General features: G+C 40.4%; 1 protein-coding gene across 1 annotated transcript; it reads right to left on the reverse strand.

Moving 5' to 3' along the window:
• Window positions 1–3,465: 3,465 nt before the first annotated feature.
• On the reverse strand, window positions 3,466–19,841 carry nfx1 (nuclear transcription factor, X-box binding 1). Its single transcript, XM_053628240.1, has 24 exons — window positions 19,675–19,841; window positions 16,173–17,093; window positions 15,380–15,541; window positions 15,222–15,299; window positions 15,014–15,119; window positions 14,713–14,784; window positions 14,415–14,554; window positions 13,323–13,422; window positions 12,959–13,176; window positions 12,329–12,426; window positions 11,839–11,869; window positions 11,634–11,716; window positions 11,430–11,538; window positions 11,165–11,284; window positions 9,695–9,774; window positions 9,230–9,460; window positions 8,932–9,005; window positions 6,209–6,307; window positions 5,997–6,038; window positions 5,737–5,835; window positions 5,322–5,388; window positions 5,068–5,213; window positions 4,058–4,162; window positions 3,466–3,618 (listed from the first exon to the last, which is right to left on the reverse strand). The coding sequence occupies exons 1-24, from the start codon at window positions 19,694–19,696 to the stop codon at window positions 3,546–3,548; spliced, it is 3,276 nt and encodes a 1,091-aa protein (XP_053484215.1). The 5' UTR covers window positions 19,697–19,841; the 3' UTR covers window positions 3,466–3,545.
• Window positions 19,842–21,230: the final 1,389 nt, after the last annotated feature.

Consider the following 21,230-nt stretch of genomic DNA (forward strand, 5'->3'; position numbering starts at 1 on the left):
GTGGAGAGTCCTACGTTAATACTGTAAGGAGTTTGCACCCAAAATTCCCCAAAACAGCACTTCACAAAACAAAGTCCTACCTTTACTCTTCTACAACTGTAATGATTTACACCAATCAGCCAGAACATTAAAATCACCTGCCTAATATTGTGTAGGTTTCCCTTGTGCCACCAAAACAGCTCTGACCTGTCAAGGCATGGACTCTACAAGACCTCTGAAGTTGTGCTGTGGTATCTGGCACCAAGACGTTATCAGCAGCAATTTGACATCGATGTGCATGGGACGCGAAGGCTAGCCCGTCTGGTCCGATCCCACAGAAGAGCTACTGTACCACAAATTTCTGAAAAAGTTAACGCAGGCTATGGTAGAAAGGTGTCAGAACACACAGTGCATTGCAGCTTGCGGTGTATGGAGCTGCGTAGCTGCAGACCGGTCAGAGTGCCCATGCTGAGTGCCCTGTCCACCACCGAAAGCTCCTACAATGGGCATGTGAGCATCACAACTGAACCATGGTCTGATGAATCACTTTTACATCATGTGGAAAACCGCATGTGTGTGTTATTACCTGGTTAAGAGATTGCACCAGGATGCACTATGGGCAGAAGGCAAGCCGGTGGATGCAGTGTGATGCTCGGGGTGATGTTCTGCTGGGAAACCTTGGGTCCTGGCATTCTTGTGCATATAACTTTTACACGCATTACCTACCTAAACATTTTTGCAGAAGTACACGCCTTCATGACAATGGTATTCCCTAATGACAGTGGCCTCTTTCAGCAGGATAATGCTCCTTGACACACTGCAAAAACTGTTCAGGAACGGTTTAAGGAACATGACAAAGAGTTCAAAGGTGTTGACTTGGCCTCCAAATTCCACAGATCTCAATCCGATCAAGTGACAAATAAATCCATGGAGGCCCCCTCTCGCAACTTAAAGGATCTGCTGCTATGCCAACGTCTTGGCGCCAAATACCACAGCACACCGTCAGAGCTCTTCTGGAGTCCATGGCTCAATGGGTCAGAGCTGTTTTGGTAGCACCTTTGAGAGTCCTGGATGCTCTAGACATGAGCGCCACAGAGAGACAAGACATTAAAGAAATGCTGGATTGATTAAACCAAATGAGAAGACAGCCATCCAAACTCCAGCCTAAACACAGCAAGTCGTGTAGCTCGGGCACACCTTTAGCTTATTTGCATCTACGTAGGTAGAAGAATGATATTTTTAGTCAAATCAACTTGAAACCAAGAAGTGGGACAGATAAAAGGCATACTAAAGGGACCACATATATTTAGCGAGGGCACTGATTAATGAATGTGCATGTCAGAATAAACCACTCATGCTCACAGAAAACTGAGAAAGAAGCAGGATCATCTTTAAGCATGGGCAGGGATTTGTTTCTACCAGGAAGACTCTCTGGGAACCTTAGAACTAATCACAATCACATCTTCTAATGACAGTCATACACAACCTGTGCCTTTTCTGAAGGAAAAATACATATGCAGGAAACAGATGGGCTCCATTCTCAGGAGTGGAAACCATGCAGTGATCATTAATAACGTAGAAGCGAGGTCCTCATTCAGCTCAGTTGTGCCAAGATGCTCCTCCAGGGACTTATAGGTTTTATTCCTGACGTCTATACGTGCCCAAATAGTTGAATGGAGGATGAAAACACAGTACACTACTGAGTCAGGTCAGCATGTGGAAGTCTACTAAAACGTGAATCTGTGCTTGTCATACAAATGGTCTTGTCAGAAAGGAAGATGATTCATCAAACAGGAATTCCACATTTTGGTAACTGAGTGAGAGTTAGACCTTGACTGTAGTGTAGTAAAATCAACACCATTTGGTCCACAGGTGTCGATGAACACTTAATAGCTGTTATTACAAACCTTGAGCAGGATTATAATTCCCGGACCACCCTGTAATAGACACTGCTGGCCTGGATAAACAAGCTCAAGCTGGATATAGAGAACAGTGAATGTGTTTATAAATCTACAACACTCCCTAATCTCAACTAATAAAAAAATGTTTCGTGTACCTGTGAATGATGATCATTTGGCCCAGACACAAGAGAAGCACACAATGTAAATGTAAACTGTTGGGTTTAAAACAAAACAAAAAAAAAACAGGTAGATTAAGTCTGTATTATAAATTAAAAGTAATTCATCTCAGCATACTGAATTATTTATTGAATGGTGAAATCTTTGCCTGATCTAAATATGATTTCATGTGTAGCAGTGCTAGCATGTAAACTCTAATTAAAAAAATAATAATAATTTATATATATATATATATATATATATATATATATATATATAAAAAAAATAGTAAACAGAGCTATTTAAAAATGAAACCACTAAAATGACTAGCAGTAATAAAAGCATACGGACATGTCTTACCCATCAAAACAAAAATAACGTCACTGTCCTATTACAGACTGTATTGTAGGACTCCACAACATAACCCAAGTCCTTATACTACATTCCGGTGGAATTCTTGAACCTGATTGGTCAGATGATAAATTTTAATAACAGCAGCTCTAACTGCAGTTACAGCCATAATGGATATCACAGGTTTATATTAATGCACACGTTCTAATGTGCTATTATTTCTATAGTTACAGCTCACTCACAGGGATTTGTATGGTGGACACGCCCCAAAATCCAAGACTAGTTTCAATCCAATAAGAAAAAACAAAGTAAAATGTATAATCAATGATATGGTGCAGCTTTCTGTAAGGAGAAATTTATTTAACATTAAGGGAAGGGGTCTCAGGTGTCAAGGCTTTGTAGCAGTTTTCCACCATGCGAGAGTTTTCAGGACAGAGGACGTCTGCACTTTTTGGTTTCTCTGTAACAAGACCTGCTGAGTGCTTATTTTTTTTTGGCTTATTATATTCAAGATGAAGGTAAAGAGAGAGGCTGGTGAGGGAACGACTGCTATAATGCAAGTGTTAACAGGAACTAACGTGCAGCCATTCCACAACATTAAATGTAACTATGAACAGATAAAACGTATGCTCTTAAATAAAAATTTGTAAAAAAGTAATCGTTGATAAATTCCTGTTCTTGCATCACACCATCACGCTGTTGATTATTTTCTGATAACAGCGTGCCTCATTATGGTATATTCCTTACTTAATGTAGTGCACTGTTCCAATTCAGTCTCTTGCATAGCATCTGTGTGTGTTAGATTGATGTTGAAATTTGGTTGAAAGCTGGCGCTTCAGCTACAGGCCTGGGAGACGCATGAGCTGGCCTGGCTTTCTCTGACATGAGTCACTTGTGCAACACACAGCATCCATCATTGGAACAACAACGTAATAAACGTGTAAAACAAACTTTACACAAAAAATTAATTCTGAAAATCTTTCTGAAAATGAGTAAACAGTGGTTGCTCAGCAAAGCAGACGAGTGTCTAAAGACTATAAAAATACCTCTGAAGAAGCTATATTAAGAAGAAGCAGCGTACACAAGTGCCCAGTTTTATTGGATGTGATTGCAGTGACGTGAACAGCGGCCATTACTGTACATACATCACAGTTTCAATCAATCCTGAATGTCAAAGTAATCGATAGACTCTTCTTTAGCATTCTTCAGCAAAGCGTTGTTACCGTCAACCCTGGGGAAAAAAAAAAACAAAACCCAGTACTTAGAAAAAAAAACATGCCCATAATTTTTTTTTTTTTTTTAATTATAGCCCTTAGACTGTATTATAGTTATTTTTTAAAATTGCAGGTTTTTGTCATGGAAAGAATTTAAACCCAGACGCATCATGTCAGATATTTTTCCCCCACGTTTAAATGCGATACATTAACCATCAAAATTAAACTGATAAACATTTTAGGAGGAGAAACATTTATAAACTTAATAACCTGGCCGCACAAGTGTGCATACCCTTTTAATAAATGAGACATGTGACTGTGCTCGGAATTAACCAATCACATTAACCAAACTCATGTTCAAATGCAATTTTCATACACTGGACATCAATAACGTGATTCTGATGTTAAGCTCAGCACACAGCCATTATGTGTATTTGTACGTGTGCAAGCACATACTTGCTGCTGTATTGTTTGAAATGGGCAATGGGTGGTGGGGCCCGGGCAGCAGTCTCTCTCTCGATCAGTGCAGTCAGAGTGGAGGTAGGGCATGCAGATTTCCCCCTGCGCACACAACATCAACCTTTATAACCTTAAGAGCAGTTTCAAGTATGTCTGAATCTACAATCCCAGCAAGCCTGGTAGACAATTATGCAAAACGCCTACAGGAAGTTATTTCTACTAAAGGGGGCAATACTAGATTCTGATGCCAAGGGTGTACTTACTTTTCCCCCCCCACACAGACAAATATTGCATCGATGGATATTTCTCTTGAATTGACCAAGCTCATTTTCCTTGTGGTTTTGTTCAGCTTCTTCGGTGATACAACATTATGACGACGTGCATCGCAGAGATGTGCGATTATATGAGCATTCTATTAATTATAACATCTAACGCAATTAGACTCTCTGAAACACCAGGTCCCAATCTACACAACTGAATGAAAAGATGTGGATAGTGCCAGCTCACAATGACCGACACGCATTATAGGTTATACGGTTACACATTATACCACGTTATAATGTTTCTTCATTCAAATTATGTTCAAAAATATTCAGAGAATCGAAGTGAATCATGACTCGTGAAGTATCGCATCGCCAATCAAATCGTGACCGGAGTGTATCCTTACACCCAGGGCGGTTCTCTATTAAGTGTCCATGCACTCAAAAAAACAAACAAACAAACAAACAAAAAATACCCCACTGCATACTGCACAAGCACAAAATATACTGATGTTACACACTCAAGACTGAAATCTGCAGAATATATAAAGTCATTTTTGAATAATTCAAGAGCTCTCGAACCCCGAGAGAATCACATACCGTTAAAGCGTTTGTCCCTTCAGCATTGGAAAATAAAGATTCAGGTTACCGAGCTGTTCATGTTACTAAAAAGGTGAAAAAAAACGTATGCAATCTGCCCTAAAAAGAAATTGTGTTCTCAAAATCCGCAATAATATTTTCACAAACCTGACGGCGGTGATGACAACGTTGCGTTTGGGTTCGCTATCGTAGCTGATGCTCTCCAAGCCGTACACCTCTGCCAGCTCGTGAACGATTCTCCGCTGATCGCGCTTCATGGGTGGGAAACAGTGACTCCTCTTTGGCTGTTTACCCTGGAAAGCCACACGCAAAATGTGCAGTAAACCAACCGAAGGAAACACCTGAAATAATAAAAGCTTGTTGAAAATTTTCATGCAAGCCTCAATGGGACGCATCGTTACCTTGTTTGCTAGTTCAACCAGATTCTTGATTTCCTCCTCCACCTCACTGACAAACTTGAAGTCCTTTCTGCATTAGAACAGCAACCATTTCAATAAAATGTTTGGTCTTCATAAGATGATAACGAGCGATGAACTTTTAAAGCACTTTTTGTTATACACATAGGAACACCTGCTCATGTATGCAGAAAAAAAAAACCCTGTGTGCAGAGGGTCTGAGGAGAATAAAAATTCATAATATAATCAAATATATATATATAATTATAAATTAGTTGTAAATATACAGTCAATATTCTGTGGATGGTCCACGTTTTTTTTTTTTTTTTTTCAAGCATCATCTGGTTACCAATGTAGACTTCTCCTGGATGTAAACAGAATAGAATCCAGTTTCTGGTTCAACACGTAATATCAACCAAACCTGGCATCCTCTTTGAGAGAGTCGCTGTATTTACACGTGGAGGATTTGGTGTTGAACGGATCGCATGTCGGATCAACCTGCAGCGCCTCCGCAAGTCGCCTGGTAGAAAAAAACAAAAACAAACGGACATCATGATCATGATCCTACACTTGAAAATATGCCCAGATGATGGCACACAACCTCTGCAGTACAATACGGTTTATACGGATTAACAGACATTCGTAGAAGAAAAATACTCATACGTTACAAAGAAAGCTCACCGGTTTCTCTCCAGTGTAGCACACTCTTGATCACATTCCAGCCTTTAAAACACAGAGGCACAAAGAATCAGAAGTCAGTCTAATATTTTGACTGGACGTTGGTGAAAGCGGTCAGGAGTTTATACAGCGATGTTAAAATAGGAAAGTGGGGGTAAAGAAAATAAATAAATAAATAAATAAATAAAATCATCTTTCATCTTATCAAATATTACCTGGCCTGTTTCTGGTCCTTCTTAGTGAGCTGAGCGATGTTGACAGACTCTCCTAACTGCATATCCGACAACTTACTCGCCATAGCAATAGCTGCATATCTGCTTTCCAAACAGAAAGAGAAAATGAATATTTCATCACTAATGCTGGGGTTGCATCACTGACTAGAGATGAGAGTCGCTGGTTACAGTCAAACAGGCAGAAGAAAAGACAGTACAGTTTTTTCCTTCGTGAGCTGCCAAGGGGCTGTGGATAGCTAGCGTTTTTTTGTTTTAAAGATAATTGAAAGGCATTCTGTTTTGTTCAATACCCGATACCTATACAAAAACGACTGGTATTACCCAGCAGGAAGCAAGTTTCTGTGATGAGAACCAGGTTTATTTTGCTCTGGTTTGATATATCGATGTGCCACCGCATCATGTTATGAACCTATTCAATCTAAAAGTACATCACACATTCCTTCATACTCTTCCAATGAGCAATTTTTAATATGTAAATGTACAAAATATCATTGTAAAGGTACTGCAAGAATGCATACTTTTACGTGAATCAGTTTGGTATGCCAAAAACACAAAAGGCATACTGCGTAGCCCTAAATGCAATTTGAATCTCTTTCTTACAGAACCTACATTTGATGCTTTACATTTAAGCCCACACTCAGATACACACGAAGTAAATAAGCAAGTGAGTGTGAAATTGTTTTTTTTGTTGTTGTTGCTTTTGGAGCCGGCGTGAAGTAGCTTATTTAAATAAATCTCCCTGTCATTGTGCTTCAATTCACTTGCAATATGTATGGATATTTAAAAAAAGGACGATGTGGCAGAGATTGCATTATGGAGAGAAACTTTTAGATCGTTATATTCTTTATAATGCTAGGAGACATTACGAATATGCCAAGTGGCCCATCAGGATTCAATTCCGTTGATAAAAACATAGTGACAATTTGACGTTTATTAAAGTTCAGGAAACTATTAAACAGGATTCATATACTGTTTTAGTTGCAGGAAGAGAGAGCACAATTTACCATGAATATCGCATTTTACAACAATACCAATAAATATACCTGCAAGCAGCAATTATGGGGCCAAGCATGACCGAGGCAAAGTAAGGAGAAAAGCAAGCATGATTTTAGCATAATCATAATTTTATGACGAAGATATAAGCAAAAATATGCTTTTTTTCATATCTCGTGAACACTTGATATGTGCGGATACCCTCAAGTCATGATGGCTATGACATATTCTAAATTTGTTACAGAGATATAGCCTCACGTCCATTTTTGTGTGCTTGCAGTCAAATTCGTTTGTGTGTTATTCGAGAACGGTTTGACCAATCAAATTGATGGAATTCAAGTTTTATGGCATGGTCTGGAGATGCTCCGATTCAATTTTGGTGAAAATCGGACAAACGGTCTAGGAAGAGTTCGAAAAAGTAGTTCGGCCGACCATGGCATAAATGGTATCATTGTTCTCAGCATGACCCAAAGAATCCATCAAAACCAGTACCATGACAATAGGCAAACTTAATCAAAAGCTACTAGCATTTTTAATATTGCATTATAAGCTGTCCTGAAAGTTTGCGAGTACCAAAAAGCATTTAAAGGTAAAATTCTAAATGGCCAACAATGGGAAAACTGGACATCGTTCGACTCGGTATGCCGCACCAAATATAAAGAGATCTTGTGATTTTTGGTCAAACTATTCGGACGTTATCTCCTGACCAGTAGGTGGTGCTGTGCCGAAACTGTACCTACAGGTCATGACATGTGATGACATGTACCAAGACTCGTCTCACTATGCTAAAGCGTTGGGGAGATATAGCCTCACGTCCATTTTGTCATGCTCTTCGTCAAATTCTTCCGCGCGTTATGTGAGAACGGTTTGGTCTGTCAAGAAAACTTTTTAAAAATAACTTTTTGCCCACACGGTCTCAAGATCTGAGCCAATTTTGGTGAAAATCGGACAAACCGTCTAGGCCAAGTTCGAAAAAAGTAGGTTTTCAGAAAATTCAAAATGTCTGAAAACTTCTGATGATGGAAAATGACATCACAGGGTGCAATCGAATCGTCACGAGCCAAGGAATCAGAGGGGGAAAAATTGGTTTCTAGGCCTTAGGGTTCAAAAGTTCTTAGCATAAACATATAGTCAAAATTTGAGCAGATGGTGGCACTAGAGGGCTTGAGATAGAGACTCAAACCTTGTTATGATTAATGTTGAAACTGTCCTCTATCCGTGTTCCAAATTTCATAACTTTCCCACAAGCAGATCTACGGGTTGCCATAGACTCAATAGTGAAAGAAGAAGAAGAAAAAACTAATGGATACAATATGTGCCTCGCACCTGCGGTGCTTGCCCCTAATTATTATAATAATAATGTAAACTGTATTTTACAAAATAATGCATTATACAGTAATAAAGAGGAAGCATGCTAATAGGAAAAGAAAATACTTTATGGTCTGTTGGCATTTAGAATTATGCACATATGGAAATATATAATGTATTTATATCTCCATGTTTGTGACTACCATTAAACGATCATTTCATTACATACAAGGTAAAGAACGAGAAATGAGAAAATATTTGCTGCACATTCAGTCAGCCAGTGCTGCCACATTAACGCCTGTGCTGATATTTAGACAGATGGCAAAAAGCTACATCTCTTCTGGATCTTTAAAGTATGGAGTGAATCTTCTCAAATATTAGTATGGGTACGGTGGATCACTGACCTCTGGGAGGAGCTGGCTGCCTCTGTACAGGGTACGGTCTCCTTCCTGTGCCCACAATCGCACTGCATTGCCACCTACAGGACAAAACAGATGTTTACTCATGTAACAATAGTTAGATTAATGAGATTTCATTGATCATTATGATACTGAAGAAAAATAATAATTCTAGGCTTGAAAATGCCTTTTAAAAAAAAAACTTCCTTAAACAGATGTTTACTGTGATGCTTCCCAAAACTCATAAATATTCACACTAAAAGACAGAAGCACATTATGAGCTGCACTGGGGAGAGGGTTGTACCTTGGCAGTGCAGGTGGTGTGTGGGCAGGGGGTGCCAGGGTGGCATGGTGCATTACAGGGGTGCCCACACTCAGGTCTGGGGTGAATGCAAGGCTGCTTACAGTCACCTTCAGCTTGGCACTCTCCACGATGGCATATTCTTTTGCAGTAGTGGGAGTCACAGGACAACAACTTATTACAGACCAAACCACATGAGATGTCCTGCAGGTGGCATGGGATGTTACTTCTTTGCTGGACAGAAAACAAAGGAGTGGAAAAGAGAGACTTTTTCTTCCTGCTTTGTTAAAAAATGTATTGTAATGTATTTGTATAAAATACTACAGAGCACTGGGGAATGCTAGTCATGATGACTGACTTTAAAAGTAGTGTACTATGTTTTGGAAAGAGATCATTGGCTTGGGAAGGCTGTATTGGACACTGGACTGCTTTTGCATTTGAACATGCTTAATCAGAACGCTAGGTTACCTCATGGTTGCCCATGCACCACTTCTTGGTGAGGTAGGTACAGGGAGGACATCTGTCCTCGCTGTGGCAGGAGTGTAAAACTGCAGGACAATATTTAAGCGCAAGTAAATACTACGTATAACCCGAAACAAAAGAATAACCATTTAAAAATCAACACTTAAAACATTTTCTCCACTCTGTGTGTCTGGGGAAAAAAAACCCACCCTGAATGATGAATATTTATAATCAACTTCTGATTGGTTTTATGAACGAGGTCCTGAATTGACTTTTTTTTTTTCTTCTTCTCTAGTTTAAACTTCTTCCATCATGTTACCTACAACACCGTTTGACAACCTACTGATAATGGTTCCAGTGGGATTTAGCCCTTGCTTCATTTCTATCTAAAGAGATTGATGCAGCAGTGCTTTATGATTTACTCTGTCCAGTTCTTTCACCTCCTCATCTGTACACTCTGCTTGTAATCGACTCAAAAGATCAGAATACAAAGCTTTAACTTTCATGCTAATACCATCATCCTTGATCAAACACCATTATGCAGACAGTGGACTAGTTGAGCCCATGCCATAATGGGTCTCTGTCGTAACTCAGCACAACAATGTTAAAGTCACATAAAATCACATTTTTCCCCACATTCTGAGGTCTGATGTGAACATTAACTGAAGCTCTTGCATAGTGCCGCTGCCACATGATTGGCTGATTAAATAACTGCATGAACTGCACACTACGGGTCAAAAGTTTGTAGACACTCGACTGAAACGTTTCTTGTGATCTTAAAAACCTTTTGATCTGAAGCTGTATGATTAAATGTTTGAAATTGGTGTTGTAGACCAAAATATAACCATACCGAGGTATTCTTTTCTTCCATTTAGAAAACTCATTTTATTTACCAAAAAAAAAAAAATCTTTTTTTTTTTTTTTTTTAAAAAACGACTCGGAGCGAAATATTCCGAAAAGCAGGAGATAAGAGTCCAGCGTCGGTGTGAACTCCTTTAATACTGTTTAAAAAGCATCTCAGGGAAATTCCTATAGAAATCGGTTGAGAAAATGCCAAGAATACATTTCTGGAAATTCTCGGCAAAAATGGCGTCTACTATGAAGATGCTAAAATACTAAATTATTCTGATTCATTTCGGATTTAATTTTTTTTTATTTATCACAACATAATTCCCATAGTTCCATTTGTCTTACTCCAGGGATTTGATGACTATTATTATAAAATGTGGGAAATAAATAAATAAAGAAAGAAAGAAAGAAAGAAAGAAAGAAAGTGTGTTTCTAAACTTGACTGTTAGTGTAGGTACACTTTTGCTGACTTCTATGTTTGATTTAAAAAAAATAAAAGAAAAATTAAAAGAAAGTTTTCCTTTAAATAATGCATTCAGTTAAAACAACACTGAATGAGTGGGCCCTCCATTATGCTATTCCTAACATTGTTTAAGCATTGAACAGCAGTCAGTGTGACGAGGGTACCTGGGTGATCACAGTCATGCTGGCGTGTGCAGGGATTTTTGCACTCGGGTGGTTTGGTGCCACAGGGGATAGGTGGGAACATGACAGTTTCACCACAGTAGCAGGCCAGCTCATCAAAACCTAGATAAAAATCAGCAAATATATTGGCTCCCAAAATAACATCAATACGTTTGAACAGGGAGGAAAAGGCGTATAGAATGTGCGTTAGTAAATACAAAATCTATAAGAGAGCACAGAGGTAGCAAAAGGTGGTTTAAATACTCACTGGTTTGCCAGCAGGGTTGGCAGTTTCCACGGTGACACACCTCCTGACACCGGTGTAGACCACAGTTCAGCTTGTAGCCACAGATAATTGTGCATTTATGCTCAGTGTCCTGATTTGAAGACGGAAAAAAAACAAAAAAAAACAGGAACAATGAATCTCCTGCAATTGCTGTTTTCAAAATGAATGATTTCACAAGTGACCTACCACACAGCACATCTCTCCACACTTGTGCCTGCCACACGAGCGCTTCTTGCTGCAACGTTTCTCACAGGTAAACATCAATTCATCTAGCAACGAAGGAAACGGTCATACTTTAAGACCACAGTGATGTGAGTGACGTGTTAAGCAATATTCTTTTTATTCACTGACGATATTCAGATACAATACCAGTACCACATCTTTTCCTCACCTTCGCTGTGGATCATAGCACATGGAACCTCCTAAAAGAAAAGGGACGAGTTGGTAGCATCATGGTATTTCTAGTTCTTTCTTTTTTTTTTTTTTTCCTTTTAGTCTTTAATTTATTTATTCATTTTAATATGGTTCATTTACATGTGATTCATTTACATGTGATTCATTTACATGAGATTCATATTCGTATGATTCATATTCAAGTGATTCATATACTAATTTGCTTCTCTTTAAATCCAGTTTTAGACTGTGATATTACAAAGGTCTTTCCAGATTATTACTTGCTACACTGTATGAGATAATCCCAGTAAAATTGCCTGAATTCTATAATATAAATTTGTTCACCATGTTAGGTTTAAATCCTCTAAAAACAGATTCGCAATTAAATAACATTACATCCTTCAAAGCATTGGCATGGTATGGTATTTCTAGTTCTGGCAGGTACATAGGATATTAGAATGCATTTAGCCATTAGCTGACAGACTAACCTTGGTTTTACTGCCACATCTGCACTTAATGGTGGAGGTGAGAGCACACGGGCCACATTTGTCCTCATGGCAAAGTTTATCACACAGATGAATAGTGTCTAGAAGAGAAAGAGATTTGGATAAAGAAAACTAGTAACAATTTCATCCACCAGCTTAAAGAAACCTGACAGTTATCCAAATGTGTCTAATATCCTGCTATGACAGTTATCCACTACCTGATTAATAGCCGAGCCAAGAGCTCGTTATGTAATCGCCAAATTTATCAGCAGACTACCTCTGTACTGGATTATCATGTTTCGAAATAAAAACAATACAGGCGTATAGCTTATTTTACATTCCACTGCGAATCCAAGACACGTTGCTGTTGTTTGTATCCATCATAGTGTGAACACTATTAAGTAAAAAGATTAAGAAAGAGTTTATTGGCCTGCAGTAATGCAATGTGCACAGTCGAACCAAGCCATGTGTGCGCCAATACCTTTACTTACTTACTTAATTTTAGTGAAAGAGTAGGAATGTGGAGTGCAAAATTGGACTTTAATGTGTTTGAGTTCTTGACTACAAATTTTATTTTATTTTTTTTTTACAAAATTAGGGGGCTCAAAACCCTGATCAGGGACAGGGACACACCAATGTCACCGCAAGGCAGTGGTTTGCTGCAGATCTTTCCACAGGATGGAACAGGGTCAGTGCAACACCGTCTCTCTGGATAGCCCAGCTCCAGCAGCTTGGCCAAGGGAGTCTGTCCACAGGGGCAGCTACGCACCACAATGGGTGAGCGAGGGCATGGCTGGCACCGGCCAGGGTGACACACCTGTTGGCAGCGGTGGGCTCGGCATTCCAGCATCCTGGAGGAAAAAGGCATCTTAGACTTAATGGGCTGATTAATGTAAATCACCTTAAACTCAATTACAGTTTATCTTCTCTGGGTCACTGACTTATAAATTATGAATCAAAAGCAAAGAGGAAAACAAGAACGGAAATGGAAACTGACTTTCCACATGGCTTGTGGCAGGAGAAATATCCGGATCCATCAAAGCTATCCTGGTCGGTCCCACACGCCACGTCCCTATGCACCACCCCACAGTAACACACTACAGAACATACAGAGCAAACATGATACTTGGAAGGGGGGTGGAGGGGTTTCAGCAGCACACGAACAGTGACTCATAACAAAACCCAAACTGGGGACAATAGACATTAATTAAAGAAGCAGTGTGTGACATGATTAGTTTCACATTACACACTACATGGCCAAATGTTTGTGGACACGATCATCACACACATATTGTACATGGTTCTTCCCCAAACTGATGCCACAAAGTTCGAAGCACACAACTGTGTCCCAAAAGTTTCCATACATAGGGGAAATTAACACTTTTTAGCAAAATGTCTTCCAAAATGTTTGATACCTAGTTTATATTATACATTTTTTTCCAGATAGACTTTATCAATGACAAAAGAACAACAAGAAGCACATCACACACACACAAACCACTGTTGCCAAACTTATTAACAAATTCAACCAAGACCAACCAAGATGTGGACGTCCACGAACATCCACTGACGAAGGCACGACTGACGTGATGCCTGCGTACATAGTTCCCGATGTATGGAGAGTTTTGGGACACCCTGTGTATTGCAATTTCCCTTCATTGCAACTAAGGAGCCCAAAGCTGTTTCATCATGACAATGCCCCTGGCCGCAAAGTGAGGTCCATGAAGACATGTTTTGCCGATCTTGGTGTGGAAGAACTTGAGTGTCCTGCATAAACCCCACTGAAGACCTTTAGGATGAGAACTGGAACGCTGACTGCGCACCAGACCTTCTCGCCCAGACATCAGTGCCTGACCTCATTAATGCTAAATCTAGTCTAGTGGAAAGCCTTCCCAGAAGAGTGGAGGATGTTATAACAGCAAAGACTGGGGCCATGTTAACACCCATGGTATGGACTGGGAACATACGGGCATGAAGGTGAGGTTACCACATACAGTACGGCCATATAGTGTGTTTCCTAGCAGGAGCAAATTCAAAGAAAGCAATTCTAACCTTATAACATCTGATTTCCTCGTCCGTGTAAACGTACCTTGCTGGACACGGAGCTGGCATGGCTGACACGCGCCCTGGTGACAAACCTGTGTACAGCAGTGCTTTTTGCAGTTTAACCGAGCGCCACACTCCTGGTCACAACGCAGACCTCCTGTCTGACTGCAGCGCACCTGCTTACTACACACACACACACACACACACACACACACACACACACACACACACACACACACACACAGAGAGAGAGAGAGAGAGAGAGAGAGAGAGAGAGAGAGTCAGAGATGATTTGCCTGAATGATTGTTCAGTGATTTACAGATTACTTGGCATGTGTTACCTGGTTCTTCCACAAATGCAGGATTTGATGGTAAATGCTGGACACTGTGGACAAGGGCCTGGGTGGCATAAACTGCAGAGAAGGAAAACCTGATTATACTGAGTACTTATCAGTATTACATCTTCGTTCATTCTTAAAGTAATCCTATATTATACCTCATCCTTGGTGTAGAAACTTATTAATTAATGCAGCACTTATTTGTGCTCATGACTAACACCTGGGCTTCAGTTAATTATCTGATGAACTGCTGCACAGGTGCAGTATCTAACCCTTTAGGTTTAAGGGCCAGTAATAACGTTACATGTTGCAACGGTGATTGCAGTCTCCGCTAGTCCTCTTCTTCCCACAAACTTCACCACAGCTGTGTGGAATCTCACTGTGCTGATACTCCGGATTGGTCACCTTCCCTGACAGTCAAACAGCAAGAGCAAAACAATGACGGCTACCTCCTTAGTAGAGTTGCTTAAACAGGCAAAATCTAAAGACAGTTATTAGAAGCTGCGTCCTACCACAGAAACAGACGTAAGATGTCGGGAACTTTAACGCCACATTTTGGCAAGCAGGACAACGCCAGCCTTCGCCAGTCTCTGTAAAACCAACACGTTTTACTTCACTACCTGTCTATTCCTATATCAGAGGTCGACCGCTTAAATATCTGATGATGTACCGTCAGCCTGTGAGGCAGGGGAGCGAGCCCACTTCTTGATGCAGTTCAGGTGGAAGACGTGGAAGCAGCTCTGACAGCTCCAAACCGGCGCCATGACACGAACCACGTCACAACACACCATGCACTCGTACTTCTCTTCCGTCAGCTGCTCGATGAGGCAACCTGAACACACACACACACACACACACGACAAACAAGATTTAGATATGAAAGTGCATTCAAACCGTGAAATGAATAGAAACGCTATAAATACAGTAAGAACTATGAACAAGCCTGGATAAACAAGTACATTTTCATCTAGATTTAATCATTTAATCTAGATTCCACTGCCACAGCAGCAAGGAGTTCTCAGGATTGACGGTAAGCCTTTTCAGCTAACGAAAGTGCTCCGGATGTGTTACGCCATTTAGAGCTGTAAGCATTATAAGGAATTAAGACTGGCGTAACGTGTTCTCACGCTGTTTTCCCTGGTAAGCGGCCTTAAAGAGTAAACAGGAATGAGAGATTCATCAGTATAACAGATGAATACAAAAAGCTTTGGGAATTAATTTACAGCGAATCCCAAATTCATACATGGGCAACAAAACTTTTGCCTGAAACTCATGTAATTACATGATAGGACACTAAATGATCAGGATTATGCCTATTATTATGCATGATCATGTCGTGTTAATACACACAATTGTAAATAACACAGGAACGTAACAAACCAACGTAGAAATAGCTTTGGTAATGAATTCATATTGTCAAAAACAAGGAAAATCTCATCGGGCACCAAACTGTAGACCCTCACCTGTATGGGTCTCTTTGTTCTTGGGTGGCTCAACACGTTTCACTGGCCCAGTCCTCCTCTCGGGACGTCCTCCTCTCCTTTGTCCTTGCTCTTGAATTTGGGGTCTCCTCCACTGGTCTTTTCCACTTGCACCTCTCCAGTTAGGCTCCTCTTTGCTTCCTCTGGCTTTGTCTTCCCTTGGTTTCTCCTCCTCCTTGTCCACGTGTGGTGGCTCTCTCTCTCTCCAGTTCCCTTGGCTGCTAGCGTGTAAAGCGGGCCCCTTCTTCCTAGGGTAACCCTGCCGTCCTCCTCCTCTCCATCCTCTGTTGTTCCTGTGCTCGTGCTCTAGTTCAGTGGGTGATAAACTGGCTGTATAATCCACATCTGCTGCGTGATTGTCCTGATTTGCATCTTTGTGTCTGGTTAACGGCTTTCTTGCATCTCTGCCTCTCCTGGACATTCTTGGCCAGGTTTCTCTGGGCTCACGTTGGAATTCGCCCATGTAGGCTTCTCCATGGGTTTTTTGTTGATTCTCCCCATCTGTGGATCCGTAGGGAGGTGAGGTGTTGGATTGTCGGCCAACATTAGATCCGTTGTCCTGAACCGAGGGGCCATGATCACTTTCAGTCCTTGACCATCTTGGACCCTGGGACCAATGCTCGCTATTACCCCTACCTCCTCTACCTCCTCTCGCTCCTCTTCCTCTTCCCCTCACTGCCCTTGTCTCAGATCTGCTAGATGAACTGTTGTGTGATGTGTGTGCAGCTGCACGGTCATAGACTGCATTTGGCTCTTCTGGACGACCGGCTAGATTTGAGTAGCCTGATCTCGTATACACTCGATCGTGATCTCCCCATTTTCGACTGTGGCCTGGCAGTGGATGACCCCTTCTGGACGCTGACTGGCTGGCCCTCCCTGGTGCATAATCAGGATTTTCTGCACCTAGAAACAAATCAAAACAGTGGGCATAAATCCAAATACTGGAGTTACACAATATATAATTCACTAATCGTCACTGAATCAATAACTGGTTTTGTAGAAGACTGGCCTAGCAGGCGTAAGCCCTCTCAGTCTTTCTTCATGTATAATTTCGGTCCTGTGTTGATTACAGAAAACCCCAAATAAATAACAACTTGTGAACCAAGTTCTTGTTTTAAAAATATATATATTTTGTTAATGATGCATGTTGTGCAACGACTTTGCCCCAGAAAAAGAAAAGTTCAAAGAAATTAATGAAAGCCCAATACTGCCATGACATTCGTGTCCATGATGAGTACGTAAATGTCCGACCGTAACTGTAGCATCAAACAACATATTCGATCAAAATGAATATTTTAGTCAGAGTTATTGCGCTTCCTTTCTATTGCGCTCTGTTTGATTGACGTGCTTACGTGCATTCGCTCTTATTCAGTGAAGTTTAAGGGAGACTTGCTTGCTCTCAAGAGGAGCTTTCATGTAAAATGGAAATACTGGCATGCATTTCTAACATTTATAGATAAGGATATAAAGGTAAAAATGTCATTTCTGCACTGAAGAAAACATGTCTGGTACACATTAAACAGCACACGCATCTGTCGCAGCATCCGACACGACGAGCCACGTTAATACACTTACGAGTTTGTTTGAAGCGCTTAATATAAAACTGTCGTGGTTTGGACGACTGGATCACGCACTTTTCCCTCAGCAGCTCACTCTCTAACCGCCGCCGTTTCTCACATGGGTTTTCTCACATGTAGAAATGCTTTTGTTTGTGGGGAGTGAATGTGAGACTAACAGGAGGTTTTTTACAATTCAGTCGCTGACTACATTTACATGGACAGCAGTAATCTAATTATTGACCTTACTCTGAGTAAGATAATAATGTGATTAAGGTGTTTACATGAGTTGCTTTTAGAATACTCCTTTCAAGTTCCTGTTTTACGTGTTATAGAGCATAGTTCGATTAACGGCACACGTCATTACATCACCGCACCGCGCCACACTGTCCGACGTTCCCTCCAGAATTTCACGTATCGACATACAGTTGGTCTTCGTTATGGTACCGTATACAGTTTTGGGTGTTTTTATAATTTTTTTTTTTTTACGAACGCTTCAAGTGCGGTTAATTATTTGTCATGCTATACGTGCAAATAGACGACTGCTTGAAGCCGTGGGCTGCGTCCCAAACCGCGTACTTACCGTCTATATAGTAGCCGAGATACATGAATTTCTCCTACTACAGGCCTATAGTAGTAGGCAAGTATGCGGTTTGGGACGCAGCCGTGCTCTCTTGTTTACCGTAAGACGGTTGAGCGCTGCCGTGTGTGATCGTGTCCTGTCGCAAAATGCGGTGAAAACTCCCACACGACGTTAATAATGTGATTAAGGTGTTTACATGTCTGTAATACACATCGATAATGCGACTAAAACAGGAGTACTCCACATGTCTTAATTCCATTTGTGTTTACTTCGAGTATGACTTTAAGGTATTAAAGATTAAGGTAATTAAAAATTGCTGTTTACATGGTAGTTTCTTAATCAGAGTATTGTCTTAATCGGGTTAATATCGGATTATTGTTGTCCATGTAACCGCACTGAATGTTAATATGAATTAATAACATTCAATAAGTTAATCTTACATTAATCTTCAGAATTGAGTTCATGTTCATTAGTGTAATGTGTTTTGTGTTTATGAGACCAGTTACTGTAAAACAACGTGTTGAAATGGAGAGAATAAAGTTTTTATTTGCATTTCTTTCAGAATTGTGCAATCAATTTATTACTCATTTAAAAGAAGGAATAAAAGGCAGAACTATCGGTTATGGGTATCGGCTGAGAAATTTAGTATCAGTGCATCTCTAGTTTTATCCAGAGAAATGCATTTTTTTCCCCCCACCATTGTGAAGTGACGTCACTGACCGGCGGGGGAGGGGGGTATCCACAGTGACGTCACAGACCCAACTAATCCATCATGAAATTTTCAATCTTCAAGTAACAGGATCATGAACCTGCAAATTAATCTACGACGTCATCTGGTGAATTCCGGCCTCTTTTTGAGCGTGCCTTGGATACTTTCCCCTGAAAAGAGTTGGCAACGTAGTTTGGGTTGATCCACCAAGTTAATCTGCAGCTTGTATTTGTCACACACAAGGCTGCTGCTTACTCATTTTGCTTTGGAAGACAGTAATATATCCATCTAACTAGCACGATTATTAAACTTCTACTCAACAGATTCAGCAGGTTTAACTCGGACTTCACTGGAAACACGAACACAGATGGAAGACAGTGAACAGGTTAGCTAACAGACTAACTAACCCATTAGCTACTTCGTCTTTTTTTTTTGCTTATTCATGTTTGGGAGCTAGTTTTGGTGTGACAGGAGGTAAGCAGCGAACACAAGGGACCTCCGGTTCCCAACAGTGTAGCCCGCTAGCGAAATACACTGTTAGCAAACTCGCCACCTCATTGTTAGCCTCACTGCTGCCTGTCACACCAAAACTAGCCAGCTATAATAGCGGATAAAGTGAAAGGCTTAGACATTTACCTGTCCCCGAGGGTTCAGCCATTCGAATACATTCAACAAAAGAGAAGGTTTTCCTTTAAATATTTCCGTAGCGTCTGCTCCACCTGCTGCCAAACGCGAATGAATTTAAAACCGCTAGCTAGCAGTAAACAAGGCTAAAAGTCAGTCGCGAGCCGCGTTTATCCAATCAGAGAAGACAACCGAGCTCGTGGCCATTACGTCATCACCACTGAGGCGACCTAAGAGTGCAATAGTTCATCTTTCCCTCACCTTTTTAAATAAAAGTTCTTTTATTATTCCTGTTGTTGATCCTATTATAGTTATTATTCATTATTATTATTAAATATATATTTTCTAATATTTTAAGATATTTACATACTTGTTTGTCTCTGTTTAATGTATTCCTCTTTCTGTATGTGCAGCAATAAGATGGTTGTTAATGATAGAGAGAGAGAGATATTCAATAGATCCACAAACAAAAAGAGTTCAACAGTTTCACAGAGCCTTTGACACAGCAGAGTGTAACTGTATTTGTAAAGGCGTGGATATTTCTTTTGGAAATACAGTTTGGTAAACACAGCAAAACCCTCAAATAGTTCTGAAATCGAAAGAAGGGTTCGACAAGGGTGTTTCACCCTTCATCCTCTTTCTCCAACACAAAGTCCTCTAATCAGTAAAAGGTTCCGGTTCAAAAATCCTTTTCAAGCTTCGTCAAGCATTGTATTGCCAGAGTGACAGAAGTAAAGTGATGTACAGTATCTCACAAAAGTCAGTACACCCCTCACATGTTTGTAAATATTTGATTATATCTTTTCATGTGACAACACTGAAGAAATGACACTTTGCTACAATGTAAAGTAGTGAGTGTACAGCTTGTGTAACAGTGTAAATTTGCTGTCCCCTCAAAATAACTCAACACACAGCCATTAATGTCTAAACCGCTGGCAACAAAAGTGAGTACGCCCCTAAGTGAAAATGTCCAGATTGGGCCCAAAGTGTCAATATTTTGTGTGGCCACCATTATTTTCCAGCACTGCCTTAATCCTCTCGGGCATGGAGTTCACCAGAGCTTCACAGGTTGCCACTGGAGTCCTCTTCCACTCCTCCATGATGACATCACGGAGCTGGTGGATGTTAGAGACCTTGTGCTCCTCCACCTTCCGTTTGAGGATGCCCCACAGATGCTCAATAGGGTTTAAGTCTGGAGACATGCTTGGCCAGTCCATCACCTTCACCCTCAGCTTCTTACGTATTCTTAGTGAATGCCACATTGTTGCACAAGCTGTACACTCACTACTTTACATTGTAGCAAAGTGTCATTTCTTCAGTGTTGTCATATTAAAAGATATAATCAAATATTTACAAACATGTGAGGGGTGTACTCACTTTTATCAGATACTGTATGCATTTAATGTTATGACTGGATTGTGTAATGTTTTTTCAAGTTGTGTGTTTAAAAAAAATGTTCAGACTATAATAACAACAAGCAGATGGTTGGGAAGCCCGTGAAAAATTTCCCCAGTGGAACAATACAATTGATCTCAGCTAATGTCATTTAATCTAATCTTTCAATTAGC

The sequence above is a fragment of the Ictalurus furcatus genome, chromosome 7 (assembly GCF_023375685.1).
Source record: "Ictalurus furcatus strain D&B chromosome 7, Billie_1.0, whole genome shotgun sequence".
NCBI lineage: Eukaryota > Metazoa > Chordata > Actinopteri > Siluriformes > Ictaluridae > Ictalurus > Ictalurus furcatus.